At 51.2% G+C, this 15,839-nt stretch overlaps 2 protein-coding genes across 2 annotated transcripts in view; one reads left to right on the top strand and one right to left on the bottom strand.

Annotated features, from left to right (window-relative positions):
* The window catches only part of TAF8 (TATA-box binding protein associated factor 8), a 96,405-nt gene that overhangs the window by 57,777 nt on the left and 22,789 nt on the right, over positions 1-15,839 (top strand). The window lies entirely within an intron of this gene.
* Positions 385-15,839, bottom strand: part of C9H6orf132 (chromosome 9 C6orf132 homolog) — a 38,418-nt gene continuing 22,963 nt past the window's right edge. The window contains exons 3-5 of the mRNA XM_053601960.1: positions 8,329-8,404; positions 2,723-5,825; positions 385-2,252 (exon numbers count right to left, since the gene is read on the bottom strand). Of these exons, the coding sequence (XP_053457935.1) occupies positions 2,135-2,252; positions 2,723-5,825; positions 8,329-8,404 (3,297 nt within the window). The 3' untranslated portion in view covers positions 385-2,134. The remainder of the gene's footprint in view (positions 2,253-2,722; positions 5,826-8,328; positions 8,405-15,839) is intronic.

Below are 15,839 nucleotides of genomic sequence, written 5' to 3'. Positions count from 1 at the left end.
GTCACGTTGGGTGCTGATTGTTTGTCTATCTGTGCTAAGCACAGTGCCTGGCACCCTACCCCAGTCCTTGCTAAATGAATGCCTGACTTGTCTCTAATCTTCACAATATGAGCTAGGTATTTATTATCATGCCTGCTGTACAAGAGAAGAAACTGAGGTTCAGAGAGTCAAAGAGACTTGCTTCATGATACAGTTACCTACTTTACCCCTGCTTCTTCCTCTTAAGAAATTCAGAGAACCTAAGAAAACTGAAGGGTCAGAAGAGAAAACTGGGCCCACCAAAATGGCTCATCTGTCCAGTCAGCACCTGGGCTCAGCCTTCCCCAGGTGAGCTCCCTCAACCTCTCATCACACCCCAGGAGCTCCAAGTCATCAATCCAGTCACAGAGCTGGAGGCCAGTCCAAACTGGCCTGTTTATTTGCCAAGCCAAGTGAGACCCAGTCCTTCCCTGCCCACCCCAGAGCAATATACAGCTGGGAGTTCACACCCCACCCCTCAAGCCTTAACAGAACAGATAAATTAATGAACTCTTTTATAAAACACTGTCCAAGGAAAATATATACATATGCAGTAAGCAAGAGCTGGCATTGTGTGGTAGGGGTGGGTGGTTTTATTTCTTAAACACAGATACCCAGACCCTGCCCCATTAGGGTGGCTGTCCCTGGCAATCTGGGCACCCACCCACCACTGAACTTTCTTCCCTGAAGTAGCTCACCTGCTGTCCTGACAATCCGGTATCTTGGCTGGTTACCATAAATCATAAAGGTCCAACATCTTGCTCCCAAAGGGACCTGCTTCCTAGCTTACCCCTCAGCTCCTCTGCAGTGGGCCCCTCCCCTGTGCTTCCTTCTTACTAACGTCTACCAGGACTTGAAGACACGGGAAACAAACCAAGAAATATCATTTCCTGATATGTTTAGTGACCATATATCATCCAAACCAGTATTTTTCTTTTAAGTGGAAGGGGGTCTAATTCACTGGAGAACAAGTACAATCCTGGACTGCTTAAGCAAAGGAAAAATGGTCACTCTACTGACAGGTCTGCCCTGCTCTGAACTGGCCCAGCCCTACTACTCTTGACTTTCCAAAACACATTCCTAATTGGCAGCAAATTCTTCTCAGACCTCTATTCTCATCTCTGCTACCTCTCACTCTCCAATGTCTTCCATCCTGGCTATACTTTTTTTTTTTTTTTTTTGCAGTTTTTGGCCAGGGCTGGGTTTGAACCTGCCACCTTCGGGGCTGGCGTGCTACCCCTTTGAGCCACAGGCACCACTCCTGGCTATACTTTTTAAGGCCTTAATAATATTGGTGACTAGTATCAGGGTTAGGAACAATGCCCCGCCAAATCTCATATAAGATCTGGCCACATAAGGTCTCTGATATCAAGCCCCAGACCTCCTAGCTCCTGGGGCCAAATCCCCAAATCAGGGCTGCATGGGTCTGAATAGAGCAGCAAGGCTTAATCCTCAGTCTCCTATCCCAAACTTGCCAAGTCTCCTCTCTGTAGGTCTGCCAGTAGCTAAGGGTCAGGGCCAAGGAAAGGGCTTCTGTTCCAGTGCTTTCTCCACATGTTGTACATGTACATTGCTGGTCCCACCTGAATATGGCTAGGAACCTCAGGTATCACCTCTTGGGGTGGCAACCACAGAAGCTAAAGAGATGTACCTGTAGTGCCCTGCATCCCCACCTGGTTGGGGCTGGGCCTTGGCCCCCTGTGAGAGCCTGACAGAGTCACTGCCCCACCTCTTGCTTTTAGAACCTGCTCAGTAGGACTTGCTTGTAAAACTGCTTTAAATAAGTCTTGTTAAAGCAGATAGTACTAGATATAAGAAATTCAGTGCCCAGGCCCTTAAAGGTTCCGCCTGTCCTCCCTTCTTCCCCTCCCATCCCCCATATGTGTAAGCAGTCTACAGCTACACCAGCGCTTTGGGAACAGAAGCCCACCCCATCTGCACAGGTCACTGGCTATTTCTCATTCATTGTCCATTTGTCTGAGGGGAACAAAACTTCCTCCACATCTGTTGTCGTCCCTCAGAGGCAGGCTGCCTAACACCTGCTGTGTCACTCCTACCACCCCCAAAAGCAAGTGCCCAGATCCAACGCCTTGGCATAGCTGAAAGAACCCAGGATTCAGGAGGTGGCTTTCCGATGGGCCCCGGAGTAGGCATAGGAGATGGGATGGCGGGTCCCAGGCCTCACAGTAAACGTGTTGATGGGGCTTCCGTAGTGGGGGGTGCTGTGGGGAGACCTGGGGGAGAGCAAGAGAGGTGAGTTTAATATCCGCCGCTAGTTAACCAACTACCGTCTCTCCTGGGGACAGGTGGAAACGATGTGGCTCAGCCCTGTTGTATCTGCCGCCACAAAGCCTGAGCTTATAAACCCCAAGGAGGAACCCGTCTGCCACAGACACAGGGCTGCCCTTCTGGCCCGGGTCCTACTGGCGAAAGAGAACACGCCTAATACCCTTTCACTCAGAACTCTCACCCCCAGCCTAAGCCTGAACCTGTGTCCCTTCCGACCCAGGACCTGGGGGGGGGGGAGAACAGGGAAGTGAGGGAGCGGGTACAGGCACCGCCTACAGCGCCCTCCAGGCAAGAGGCCCTCCCTGCCTCTCTCTGCAGGCGGGAGGAGAAAACCAGATGTAGACAGACGGCCACCGCCCGGCTGGCTCCTGCCCAGCTTCCCACCCCCGGGGCAATCAGCCCGGCCCCAGCTCACCTGCCCACAGCAGGGGCGAAGCCGTAATCGGCGCCCCCTGGCGCTTTGTGCTTGGCGTCCCCGGCGCCCCGGGCGGCGCCCTCCAGGGACAGTCTCCGCGCGTGCAGGCCGCCGGGGGGCGTGCGGCTGGCCGAGTTGACACGCCGCATCTCGGGGCCTCCAGGCGCACCGAAGGGTCCCCCAGGCTGCGGCCCGAAGCAGTTGGGGGTGCTCAGGCTGCGGCCAGTGCCTCCGCGTGGAGGACCCGGGCTGCGGAAGGGCTCCCCGACGTACAGGCGCTTCTTGATGAGCGAACGGCCCCCGGCCGAGAAGCGCTCCAGGCCTCGGGCTCCGGCCTCGGCCACGGCCCCGGCCCCGGCCCCGGCGTAGCGCGCACCCGCGTGGAAGCGCGAGAAGCCGCGAGTCGAGGGCTCCGCAGGGCCCGAGTTCAGGGGGAATCCCAAGTCTGAGAAGTTGTGTCGGGGAGGAGAGCCGCGGCGGCCCAGATACTGAAGTGCTGAAGCCCGGGGCCCGGGGTCATTGCTGAACTCTGGCGGCGGCGGGATGACCTCAAAGTTGAACTCCTCCTCTTGCTCTATCTTGTACGAAGGGGAAGACGGGGAGGAGAAGGACTTGGGCAGCTGGCGGCCCTGTGGGACGTTGGAGGGAGCTGGTCTTTCCCAGGCCACGGGGGCCTGGGGCTCTGCCTTTGTCCACTTGTGCCTGGGGCTTGGCTCTGTGCCCTCCGGGTCTCTTCGGGGCTGGGGCTTCCACTGGCTGAGTACTGTGGGCTGCGCTGACGAGGTCAGCTGGGAGTCCTTCTCAGGTTCCTTGGGGACCACAGTGAAGGAGTTGGGCCGGCCCTCACTGTAGAAGATGCTGTCAGAGCCGGCCTCGGGTTGGCGGCTGTAGCCACGGAGACTCCCTGGCAGGGAGGACCGACCTAGGGCAGCTGCTCCAAGCCTCCCCTTCTGCGCCCTCTGCCTGGCTGCCAGGAGCAGGGCCATTGGGGAGCCCGGCTCCACTACCTCCCCGGTTACAGGGTGCCTAGGGAGTTCATTAGCAGGCTGGGCTGAGGCACAGGGTTTGGCTGGCAGCCCTTGGGATTCCTTCACCTCCACAGGCTCCTCCAACCCTGCCGCCTCTCCTCTAGACAGGGTGGGCGTCACCACAGCAACCTCTTTGCTGGGGCTATTTTGGCTGCGATGGGACTTGTAGAGAAATGGCGCCTCTCCCTGGCCAGGGGATGTCTTTGGTGGGAGGGCATGAGATGAGAGAGCTACTTCTGTGGGCAGCCTAGTGGCTTTTGAGGGGGGCTCTTCTGCTCTTGGCTGAGAGGGAATGGAAATGTCTTGAGATTCTGGTGTTTCCCACTGCTCAGCTGGGACTTGATCCTTCTTTGTCATCAAAAGGGATGATGTACTGAGCTGACTTGTGGCTGTAGATGGTACCACAGGCCCAGGTGTGGCCTTGGGTGGTGTGGCTGGTTCAAGCATAGCTGGCCCAGGCATGGCCTTAGGTGGTGTGGCTGGCCCCAGTGTGGCCTTAGACTGGAGTGGTGTGGTTGGCAGAGGTGTGGTGGATAGAAGTGGTGAATTCTTGGCCACGGGCTTGGAGAGTCTGCCATTATCAGCCCTGTTTTCAAAGATTCTTTCCCCTTCTAGCCGAGGTTTGGGAGGCAGAGACCCTATGCTGGGCTTGGTTTCCTTGTCTGCTGATGAGGAAAGCCGGGCCTCCAGCTCATTTCGGATCTGCCGGACACTGGGAGCTGGGCAGTCTTGGGGAACGTAGTCCACAGGGGGTAGGGTCAGGCTAGGAACTGGCTCCCTCTCTGGTGGGCCACTGCTGCAAAGACCCTTGTGAGGAACACTTGGTGGGATCTCTTTCTCTGGCAGGCTGGGGGGAACCTCTTTCTCTGGCTGGCTGGGGCCTTTCCTGCCCTCCTTGCCCTGAGAGGCCACAGTTGGGCCTGGCCTGTGATTGAGGAGTCGGTCTTCTTTCCTGGAGCCACAGAGATAGGCTGCTAGCTCACTCCTCAGCTTTTCCATATGGCTGGGGTCCCGCCAGTCCATGGGTGCTGAAGAGGCTGTGTCCTCTGGGGGCTTGGGTTTGGGTTTGAGAGCAGGAGAACTGGATTTGGGGCTTTTGTTAACCCCAGTAGAGGGAGGGGGCGCCTTCTCAACAGAAGGTAAAGGAGGGGCAGCTGGGAGAAGGGAAGGTGCTGGGGGAGGAAGGGGAGGTGCTGGGGGAGGAAGGGGAGGTACAGGTGGAGGCAGGGGAGGGGCTGGAGGTGGAGTCCCAGATTGTTCATTTGTCTGGGACAGGGATTGGCCAAGCAGGGGGCTGGCTGGTGCCACAGCCCTGGGCTTCCCAGGGCATTCTGGCTCAGGGGCCCTTTCTGGATAGACCTGAGATGCAGGGCGGATTTGGAAGCTGGGAGGCAGTGGGAGCCGGCTGGGAGCCTTCTTGATGGCCCCTTCTTCCTCTGGGGGAGACCCTTGTGCTTCCTGAATTGGGATGGATGAAGTCCTGACTGGGGTTGGGGGAGGCACTTTGAATGAACGGGGGAAGGTGAGATGGGGCTCTGGGTTAGGTCCTCCGGTGCTCCCCTTTGGCTCATCAGGGCTCCTGGAGGGGCTGATTTTGGGGCCCTCTGGCTGCCTGCCATTCAGTGCTATCTCTGATTTCCACTTGGTGACACCCCCAGAGGGAATGAGATGAGTCTCCAGTGTATGAGGAGACACTGGGGGTGTTGGCGCTGGCAAAGAGGGCGGTGGGGGGGCTAGAAAGACTGAGGGTGGGGCAGGTGGAATGAAATCAGGAGGGGTGGGTGTGGATGGAGAGGATGCAGATGGTGGGGATAGGGCCCCAGGTACTGGGGGTGGAGGTGGGGCCATGCTAGGTGGGGGTGGGGGTTCCAGCAGCAGGGGAGGTGGCGGGGGAGCTGTGGAAGGTGGAGGTGGTGGTGAAAACTCCCCTGGAAGTTGTGAGGTGTCCTGGGGGGGCCCTGGGGCTGGGCCTGGAGGAGGTGGGGGGATGAGTGGATCTTGGCCATAGTGCCCAGGCCTTAGGTCCCCCACAGAGCTGTACAATCGGAGGTTGCCATTGACTAGGGAGCTAGTACCTGAAAGAAAGGGGAAGCAACAATGAGGAGGGGATGAGGCAAACCAGCCTTGCCAGTCTCCGTAGGCCCCTAAGAGAATAATTGGCCCATTTTTTCCTGAACACCAAGCGAGGGAGCAGTTGTGTCTCTGATCTCCTGAGCTGTCCTGGGAATGGCCCCCTTCATTCTAGAAAAGGACCCCTGCCTGTTGCTGGCATAGCCTTTGGAGCATGTACTGAACATTCTCCACTCTGACTCTCCTAGAATCACCTTCCACCTTGCTGTGCCTGGTGCCTGGACTCCCTTGCCCTTGACTAGGGGAGTGGGGAAGACAAGAGAGGCTGGGGGCTGGTGCCCTGGCTGCCTGCTGGTTGTGTCACAGAGTGGCAGCAGCTGTCTCTCCTCCACCACAGACCACAGTTCCTATAGGGTAGCCCCTTCCCATGGCTTGGGGGAGTAGCAATTCCCATTGTTGTCAGTCTCTGGGCATCACTGTCCACTTTGGTTCCCTAACCATGCTATACTCTTGTATACTGTCCCTTTATGAAACTCCCTTCAGTTATCCCCATTGAGTACACCATCTGTTTCTTGCTGGGTCCTTGACCTTGACGAAGCCAGAAAGGCCACTGTTCAAATCCCATCTCTACCACACTAGACGTGTGACCTCGTACACACTAATTACCCTTGCTGAGCCTCAGTTTCATCATCTATCAAAAGGGTATAACATCAGTACTCAATAAAAAGAGTTAAAGGAGAGAGTTCATGTAAATACAGGTAAAGAGCTGATCACAGTGCTGGGGCCCTAGTAGGCACTGAATGGATTATAACCACTTTGCCACCATCTATCCTTAGCCTTTCAGGCTGTATGGGACAGCTAGAGAAAGTGGGGGAGAGACAGTAAGTCATGGGAGGAGGGTTGGTGCAAGACCTGTAACAGGGAGCCGTGTGCACAACTTCTACTTTCTTAAGACCCTGAAACTACTAAGAAGCCAGGTTTCTACCTCACAGAGAACTTCTGGAGCAGAATCTAGAGTATGGGATGAAACAGGAATGTGCAGGAGGAAGAGGACCCAGACAGTCTGGACACTGACAGGATGCTGAGCGCCCCCAGCCCCAGCAGCTCACATCCCTCCATTCTTGGACCCAATCCCATCCCCTCTCCCACAGTCTGCTTCCTCTTTAGGGACACCCATCCTTCACTTTCCCCCTCTCAGCCCCCAACATACAGTGTAGCAAGCCTGGGGACCGTGCACCTCCGCAGGGCTCCTCCCAGCTATCTGACCTCAAAAGGAAGGGGCGAAGAGTGGGGAAGGAGAAGAGTGCCATTCGCTGAACACCAGTGTCAGGGACTGAGTTGGGAGCTGGGGTACAGTAGTAAAAAACAAAACAAAAATAGACAAAATGCCAGCCCTCACGGAGTTTCTGCTTTGACAGAACAATGAGACAGACAAATGAGTGTAACAAATTATTACCAACTTAGATGATGAATGGAAAAACGGGAGGGGATCTGAGGGCACAATTGAAATAGAGTGGTCAGAGAGGGCCTCACTGAGAAGGTGACGTTTGAGCAAAGAGGGAAGGAATGAGGGAGAGAGCCACACAGATGTCTAGTGGAGGAGCATTCTAGGCTGAGGGGACCATGGCTGCAGTGTAAAGACCCCAAGGTGGAAACGTGCCTGAGGTATTTTAGGAGCAGCAGACCTGTGCAAGTGGGGCAGTGTGGAGGGGAAGGAGAGGAGACCACGGGGCAGTCCTTGCAAGAGCCTTTTCTTTCTTTCTTTTTTTTTTTTTTTTGTAGAGACAGAGTCTCACTGTACTGCCCTCGGGTGTGTGTACGGCTCACAGCAACCTCTAACTCTTGGGCTTACACGATTCTCTTGCCTCAGCCTCCCGAGCAGCTGGGACTACAGGCGCCCGCCACAATGCCCGGCTATTTTTTTTTTGTTGTTGTTGTTGCAGTTTGGCCGGGGCTGGGTTTGAACCTGCCACCCTTGGCATATGGGGCCGGCGCCCTACTCACTGAGCCACAGGCGCCGCCCCGCAAGAGCCTTTTCTTTGGGTCATGTGGGAAGTCATTGGTGGGTTTGAGCAGAGATGTGACATAAAGTGACTTATATCCCAACAATTGGTTTATTCCTCCAGACTGGAACTGTTGTTCCCATTGTTCATTGGAAGATACAGAGGTAGGAGGCGTGGAGCATCTTGCCCAAGGGTCAGAGCTAATTGGTGGGGAGCTGGGATTCAAAGCGAGGTCGTTCTGACTTCGGAGTTTTTTCACTTCATGATGCCCTTGTTCCTGCTCTGGCCTTGTCCCTTCACCGTCCTTATCCCAGCAGAAGTGGGCCCTGGCTCTCTTCATTTACCAGACCCTCTGCTCCTACCCACTACAGTCAGTAACAAAGTGGCCTGGAGACTTTGGCTGTGTCACCAGCGGTAAATATGACCGTATGCTTGGCTTTTGAATCCAAGGCCCAAGAAGGAAAGAAAGAAAGATGGGAAAGCCCCAAGCTCAAGGTCCTCTTACCTGTCACTTCTTTGTCTGCAAAGTCTTCTGGGACAGAGGGGGTAGGGACAGCCAGTCCATGGTTTTCCTGGGCATTCTGAAAAGGACCAGAGAGAGATCAGGGGACAGGAAAAGACAGATAATTCTTAAATTGCTGTTTTGTGAGACCATTTTACTGCTTGAAAATGTCCAGTGACAGTGATGGTTGCACAACTTTATGAGTATACTAATATATAAAAGGGTGAATTTTAAAAGGTGAACCTTATATGGTATAGTTAATTCTCACTATTTGTGATAGTTTTGTTCTGTAAAGTTCTAACAAACACCATGTTGGTGAATACTGACCCACTGCTCCTAGGGGAAATAACAGGGTTAGGTTCCTGAGAGCCTCTGGTCACAATATTTTTTGTCAGCTGATCAATACATAATCTTCACTTGTGTGTATTTATGTTTGAAGACACTTTAACATGTTTTGTTGATTTATTAGCATTGAACTCATGGTTAATAGCCCTATAACTAATGTCAAACGCATGCATTTCATCTGTGGGCCACATCACAGCCTCTTGGACGTAGGCACACCAGAGAGCACGTCCCACTATGTTGGGGGCCATTGTAAGCATTGAAATCACCAGCTTGGCGCCCATGGCTCAAGCGGCTAAGGCACCAGCCACATACACCTGAGCTGGCAGGTTCGAATCTAACCTAGGGCCTGCCAAACATCAATGACAGCTGCAACCAAAAAAATAGCCGGGCGTCGTGGTGGGCGCCTGTAGTCCCAGCTACTTGGGAGGCTGAGGCAAGAGAATCGCTTAAGCCCAGGAGTTGGAGCTTGCTGTGAGCTATGATGCCACAGCACTCAACCCAGAGTGACAGCTTGAGGCTCTGTCTCAAAAAAAAAAAAACACAATGAAATCACCAAGAAAAAGTAAAAAGAAATAGGAAAAACACGGCATTAAACAGAGACACTTGTTTATGTTACTATAGCTAAAACAAGAAAAACAGTGTCCCCTTGTTCAGCTGGGAACATGTACATCAGGCAACTCAAAATTTCCACTGCTCTAAGGGGTTATACATGAATTTTAATCATTAGGCAAATTGGCAGATACAGAATCTGCAAATAATGGGGACTGACTGTATATGGATTCTGTCTCAATTAAAAAAACAAAACCAGGGGGGCACCGTAGCTCACACCAGTAATCTAGCACTCTGGGAGGCCACGGTGGCGGACTCCTTGAGCTCAGGAGTTCAACCCCAGCCTGAGCAAGAGCAAGACCCCGTCTCTATTAAAAATAGAAAAACTCGCTGGGCAATAGGATTGCTTGAGCCCAAGAATTTGAAGTTGCTATGAGCTATGATGCCGTGGCATTCTACCCAGGGGGACAGAGTGAGGCTCTGTCTCAAAATTAAAAAAAAAATTAAAAAATTAAATGCATAAGTTAAAAACAAGCAAGAAAAGAATCTACAGTGACTCCTCATGGATGTCCACAGGTTAAAAGCATCTTGGCCTAGAATCCTGTTTATACTTAGTTTTCACTAGATATTTAAAGAAAAATTAATAAAAAGTGATGAATATAGTACTACAGATGCCCTTCTGATCTCTAAGCTTAACAGTCCCCAATGTGTTTACACAGCTGCCAGTTGTACATATCCTTTTGCATTCTATGTTTTTTTTACAAACACACATTTCCATATGTCAACAAAGTCCACACACCTGTCACGTTGAAGAGCTGTTGAGCACATCATGATAGTTTCAAGGTCCTCAATGACCTGGCCCCATGCTTCACAACCAGCTTTTATTTGCCGCTCGCCTGTTACGCCCTTCCCGCATCTAGTGTGACCCACTCCCTCCCCGTCACGCTTTCACCCTTCACACACAGTCCTCCCTGCTCTGGGGTGTGTGGCTGTACCTCTCCTGCCCAACTCTCCCTTTCTAATAATACTCCTCAAGCTGTGCTGTAAACACATTATCTCAGTCATTCCACTCAAGAAAGAAGACGCCGTCCTCATCTACCAGATGAGGAAACTGAGGCTCAGAAACGTTTTGGTAAGTTGTCGAAAGTCACACAACCAGTTCTACCAAACTTAAATCCGTGGAGCTCCCTGCCCACTAGTATTTCATCTCCCTAAAATCTCTCAGCCTTCAAGGATTAGCTGAGTGCCTCTAGGGTGATGGTGCAGGGGGAGGGGCTGAGAGCATTGGCTTTGGGTCCAGCCTGCCTGGATTTGAGTCTGAGCTCTGCGATCTACTAGCTGTGTGACTGTGCATGTTACTTAGGTTCCCTGTGTCTCAGTTTCCCCATCTGGGAAATGGTGATAAAAATAGAATCTATTTTAGGAAAGTTTTGAGAACTAAATGATGCAATACACAGAAAGCACTTAGGGATATTATATCATTTGACAGCTCCTGGCATGTAGTAAAAGCCTAGTAAATGTCAGCCACTGCTGTTATTACTAAGGAGCCATCCCTGCCTACACCAGCCCACACTGATGTGCTGCTGCCCAGAGCAACCTACAGTCAAGCCTCATCAAGAGGGGCTCCTGTTTGCATCTTATTCCTCCAATGAGCCATGGGAGCTCTTTAAAACCCAGGGACCATGTATTATGGCAACCCCTAAAGCTGAACACATAGTAAGCCCTGTTACTCACTGATGGGCCGATGGTGCTAACTCTCTGGACTTAAAGGCTTAATATACAAGAAAGGGCATTCAAAGTAGTTGTTATAGAAATATGCATGAGACCCTGGGTTACCAAGGGCCAAATGAAAATTACTCTGGTCATTTGGGGGCAGTAAACAACTTATCCAGTTCTTAAAGAATTCTGAAGCTAGAATGGCCTTGAGCCATCAACTAGTCTTTCCTTCTGTCTCTACTTGATTCTCATGCCAACAGCATACCTGTCCTTTAAACTTCTCAAACCTGGGCAGCGCCTGTGGCTCAAGGAGTAGGGCACCAGCCCCATATACCAGAGGTGTCAGGTTCAAACCTGGCCCCAGCCAAAAATTGCAAAAAAAAAACTTCCCCAAACCTGGTAATTCTGTTTTTGTTTTTTTTTTTTCTTTTGTTTGTTTTTGAGACAGTCTCACTTTCTTGCCCCTGGTAGAGTGCCATGGCATCATAGCTCACAGCAACCTCAAACTCTTGGGCTCAAGTGATTCTCTTGCCTCAGCCTCCCAAGTAGCTGGGACTATAGGTGCCTGCCACAACACTTGGCTATTTTTTAGAGACGGGGTTTCACTCTTGCTCAGGCTGGTCTTGAACTCCTAAGCTCAAGCGATCCACCCACGTTGGCCTCCCAGAGTGCTGGGATTACAGGCATAAGCCACCACACATGGCCTAAACCCAGTAATTCTGAACCAGAAGGGACAGGGGCCTAGCCCATCAGAGGTATGTCTCCCAAGACATCCTGAGATGCATGCACACACACACAGATCATTGTCTAATAACCTCCATCAAGTACATACACTCTGATTTTGATGAGATGGAGGCCAAGCCTTCAAAAGTGAGGATTAATGGGCGGCGCCTATGGCTCAGTGGGAGGGTGCCAGTCCCATATACTGACGGTGGCAGGTTCAAACCTGGCCCTGGCCCTGCAACAAAAAAATAGCCGGGCATTGTGGCAGGTGCCTGTCATCCCCGCTACTCAGGAGGCTGAAGCAAGAGAATAGCCTACGCCCAAGAGGTTGCTGTGAGCTGTGATGCCACAGCACTCTACCAAGGGCAATAAAGTGAGACTCTGTCTCTACAAACAACAAAAAAAAGTGAGGACTAAGATCACTGATTACTATATTCAACATTGTGGGAAAGTAGAAAGGCTTGTGGACTTAGCATAAAGTTTTCCATTCATGTTCAGTTTTGCCAGGAGGGTGACCTTGGATGAGCAGTGGAGATGCAGTGTGGGGACAGGATGATATCATCTGTGCTCCTACTGTGTGCCAGCCTTATACTAAAACCTTTGTCTACACCATTTCAAATCCCTTCACAGAGTCAGGTGCAAACCTAGGCCTCTCACCTTACATTTTCTACATGTCATCAACACCCATTTTCTTCACTTATAAAATTGAGGTAATATTTACTACTTTGCAGGGCTATTATGAGGATCAAATGAAATGATATCCCTACTCCAGGAAACCCATGTAAGTGAAGGATACCTTCCAAACCTGTCCCCTCCTTCTGGGTTACCCTGAGTGCTTAATGATCTGTGTGGGAGGATGATAGATAGACTTCATGGGCTGGAGGTAATAATACTCTTCCCGCCTTTGATCCTGAAGGACTCTCAGCATACATTAGACTCCCAACATCAGAGGATGGAAGCCCATCTCCTGAGCAGCTTGTAATGGCAGCTCAGGCTGAGTTCTGGCTCATAGACACCCACTGCTACCTCGCAGTGCTTGCAGTGCTGTGACACAAGGGTCAGTATCTGACCCTTGGGGCAGTTCCCAAAGGCCAGCCTCGTTCCTTTGGGAGCTGCCAGTATTGAAATAAACATAGTCTCCCTGCATCTCTGAACCCCTGTCTGGCCCTGTTTCTTCCCCATTTGCACACACATGGGCTCGTATGGTGCACTCTGGTGTGTATTTAGGGAAGGCAAATGCAAGCTCATGTTGATCTTAGTCCCAGGAAAACACAGACTCAAGATAAATAGCTCCCTAGGCTCACTACAGGGACCCAGGTAGCTGGCATCAAGTGCACTATCTTGAAAGGTGACACAGTTCAGCGTGCAAATGCACAGGGGTGGACAGTATCAATCTCCATGAATGCTGATTTCCTGTCTCCTTTAGCCTCAGAGAACTGGGGGAAAGCCTTGTTAAGAAGAGGGCTTAGGGGCGGCACCTGTGGTCAAGTGGGTAGGGCGCCGGCCCCATATGCCGGAGGTAGCAGGTTCAAACCCAGCCCCGGCCAAAAAAAAGAAGAGGGCTTAGAGGCGGCGCCTGTGGCTCAAGGAGTAGGGCGCTGGTCCCATATGCCGGAGTGGTGGGTTCAAACCCAGCCCCGGCCAAAAAACACACACACAAAAAAGAAGAGGGCTTGGAGTTGACACTTAAATGCTATGCACAGGCCCAATGAAGTGGCTTAGACCTGTAATCCTAGTACTCTGGAAGGCCAAGGCAGGTGGATCTCCTGAGCTCAAGAATTCGAAACCAACCTGAGCAAGAGCAGGACCTAGTCTCTAAAACTAGCTGGGCATTGTGGTGGGCGATTGTAGTCCCAGCTACTCGAGAGCTGAGGCAAGAACTTGAACCCAAGAGTTTGAGGTTGCTGTGAGCTATGACACCAGCGCACTCTACCAAGGGCGAAAAAGTAAAACTCTGTCTCAAAAAAAAAATTGTTATGCACAATCCTGGGTTGGGTCCTGGAATTAAGGTTTGGAGTGTGCCACGAAGTACAGACATGATTGGGGCAGTTGGCAACAAGTGAATATAAATGGTGCATTAGGTGATAGCTTTGTATCAATATTAAATTACTGAATTTGAGAACTGCACAGAGAATGTCTCTGTTCCTAGATAAGACACAGAGAAGTATTTGGGAATAAAGAAACACAATGTCTCAACTTAGCCTTTAATGGTTCAGGAAGAAACTATATTTATATATATGTACAGGGAAGGAAGGAATAAATAAAGCAAATGTAACAAACTGTGGTGAACATGGAGAAAACCATAGGGAGTTCTTTTTTTTTTCTTTTGTCACCCTGGGTAGAGTGCCATGGCATCATCATAGCTCACAGCAACCTCAAATGCTTAGGCTCAAGAGATCCTCTTGCTTCAGCCTCCTGAGTAGCTGGGACTACAGGTGCCCACCACAATGCCTGGCTATTTTTTTTAGAGATGGGGTCTCATTCTTGCTCAGGCTAGTCTCAAACTCCTGAGCTCAGGCGATCCACCTGCCTCGGCCTCCCAGAGTGCTAGAATTATAGGTGTGAGCCACCGCGCCAGCCTATAGGGAGTTCTTTGTACCCTTCCTGCAACTTTCCCTCGCATGAGTACTAGTTAGAAAGAAAAAAAGTTGTGCACTTAATGCCACTGAATTGTTTCCTTCCTTCCTTCCTTCCTTCCTTTTCTTTCTCTTACTTCCCTTCCTTCCCTCCCTCCTTCCTTCTTTCTTTCCTTCCTTCCTTTCTTTTTTTTCTTTCTTTCATTTTGAGACAGAATCTTACTATGTCACCCTCAGTAGAGTACAGTGGCATCACAGCTCACAGCAACCTCCATCTCTTGGGCTTAGGCAATTCTCCTGCCTCAGCCTCCCAGGTAGCTGGGAATACAGGCACCTGCCACAATGCCCGGCTATTTTTTGTTGCCAGTGCCGGGTTCGAACCCGCCACCCTCGGTATATGGGGCCGGTGCCCTACCCACTGAGCCACAGGAGCTGCCCATGAATTGTATAGTTCAATTGTATAGTTCATTTTAAACTTAAAATGGTTAAAATGGTGAATTTTCTACAAAAGTTAAAGCAAACAAAAGACAAGATCAAAAGCAAAAGCGTGAGGGAGACTTGGCATGTATGCACCCATTAGACCAGGCGTCCTCAAACTTTTTCAATAGGGGGCCAATTCACTGTCCCTCAGACCTTTGGAGGGCCGGACTATAGTTTAAAAAAAAAAAACTATGAACAAATTCCTATGCACACTGCACGTATCTTTTTTGAAGTAAAAAACAAAACAGGAACAAATACAATTCACACTGCTTCAGGTGGCCTGCGGGCCACAGTTTGAAGATGCCTGCATTAGACAGTGGCATACCTCAGCCCTCTCTCTCCCATCCCCCAACTGCTACTCTTAGCAACAGCTGCTGCTTGCCAGCACTTACTTTGTACTGGGAACTCCCTCAGTGCTTGCTCTCTCTTAACTCGAAAACGTTTCACAACTCAGTAAGACAGGTGCTCCTTTGCTACCTCCATTTTACAGATGAGGAAACTGAGGCTCAGACAGGTTAAGAAACAAGGTCCCCCAGCTGGTTATATTATCACTCTCTCAAAGAACCTTATCATTATCCACAAACCCAGCTTGTCACCCAGTTCTGCCAGTCACTTCCCAAGTCCTCCCTTCCTGCTGCCCCTTAGCCTCAGCCCTTCCTCAGTCCTCACTGTCCCTTATTCAGATGGACAATATCCATTGGCATTGTCTCCAGATAATTCCTTGGCCCCTGCCTCACTCTTCATTCTCCAAAACTGCCAAGAGGATGTTCTTTCTCAAAAGCATCACAGCGCGGGTCACTCCCCTGCTCAGAATCTTGCCCTTGGCCCAGAGGATGAAATTCAAACACGTCCACGTGGCATTTGATACCTTTCATAAGCTAGACCCTCTGCAGCTCCTCCCATCTTCTCCCCATTCATGCCACAAACCCTGGGCTCCAGCTAGTGGTTCTTGTCTCTTTCGCACTCTCGTGTATCCAGGGAACCTGACTCATTGGCAAGTGGGCTTCTTGCGGCAGTGACCCTCAGTGGGGCAGAGACCACCTCCTGGAGCAATGTCGCAGAGGGTTCAGAGGTTCTGGGTGTGGATAGCTTGAAAAAGCCCCCAGATGACTCAGCTAAATCTGC

This window comes from Nycticebus coucang, chromosome 9 (assembly GCF_027406575.1).
Source record: "Nycticebus coucang isolate mNycCou1 chromosome 9, mNycCou1.pri, whole genome shotgun sequence".
NCBI classification, from domain to species: domain Eukaryota; kingdom Metazoa; phylum Chordata; class Mammalia; order Primates; family Lorisidae; genus Nycticebus; species Nycticebus coucang.
Note: the sequence above shows the minus strand (reverse complement) of the source record. Positions and strands in the feature narration are given on the sequence as shown.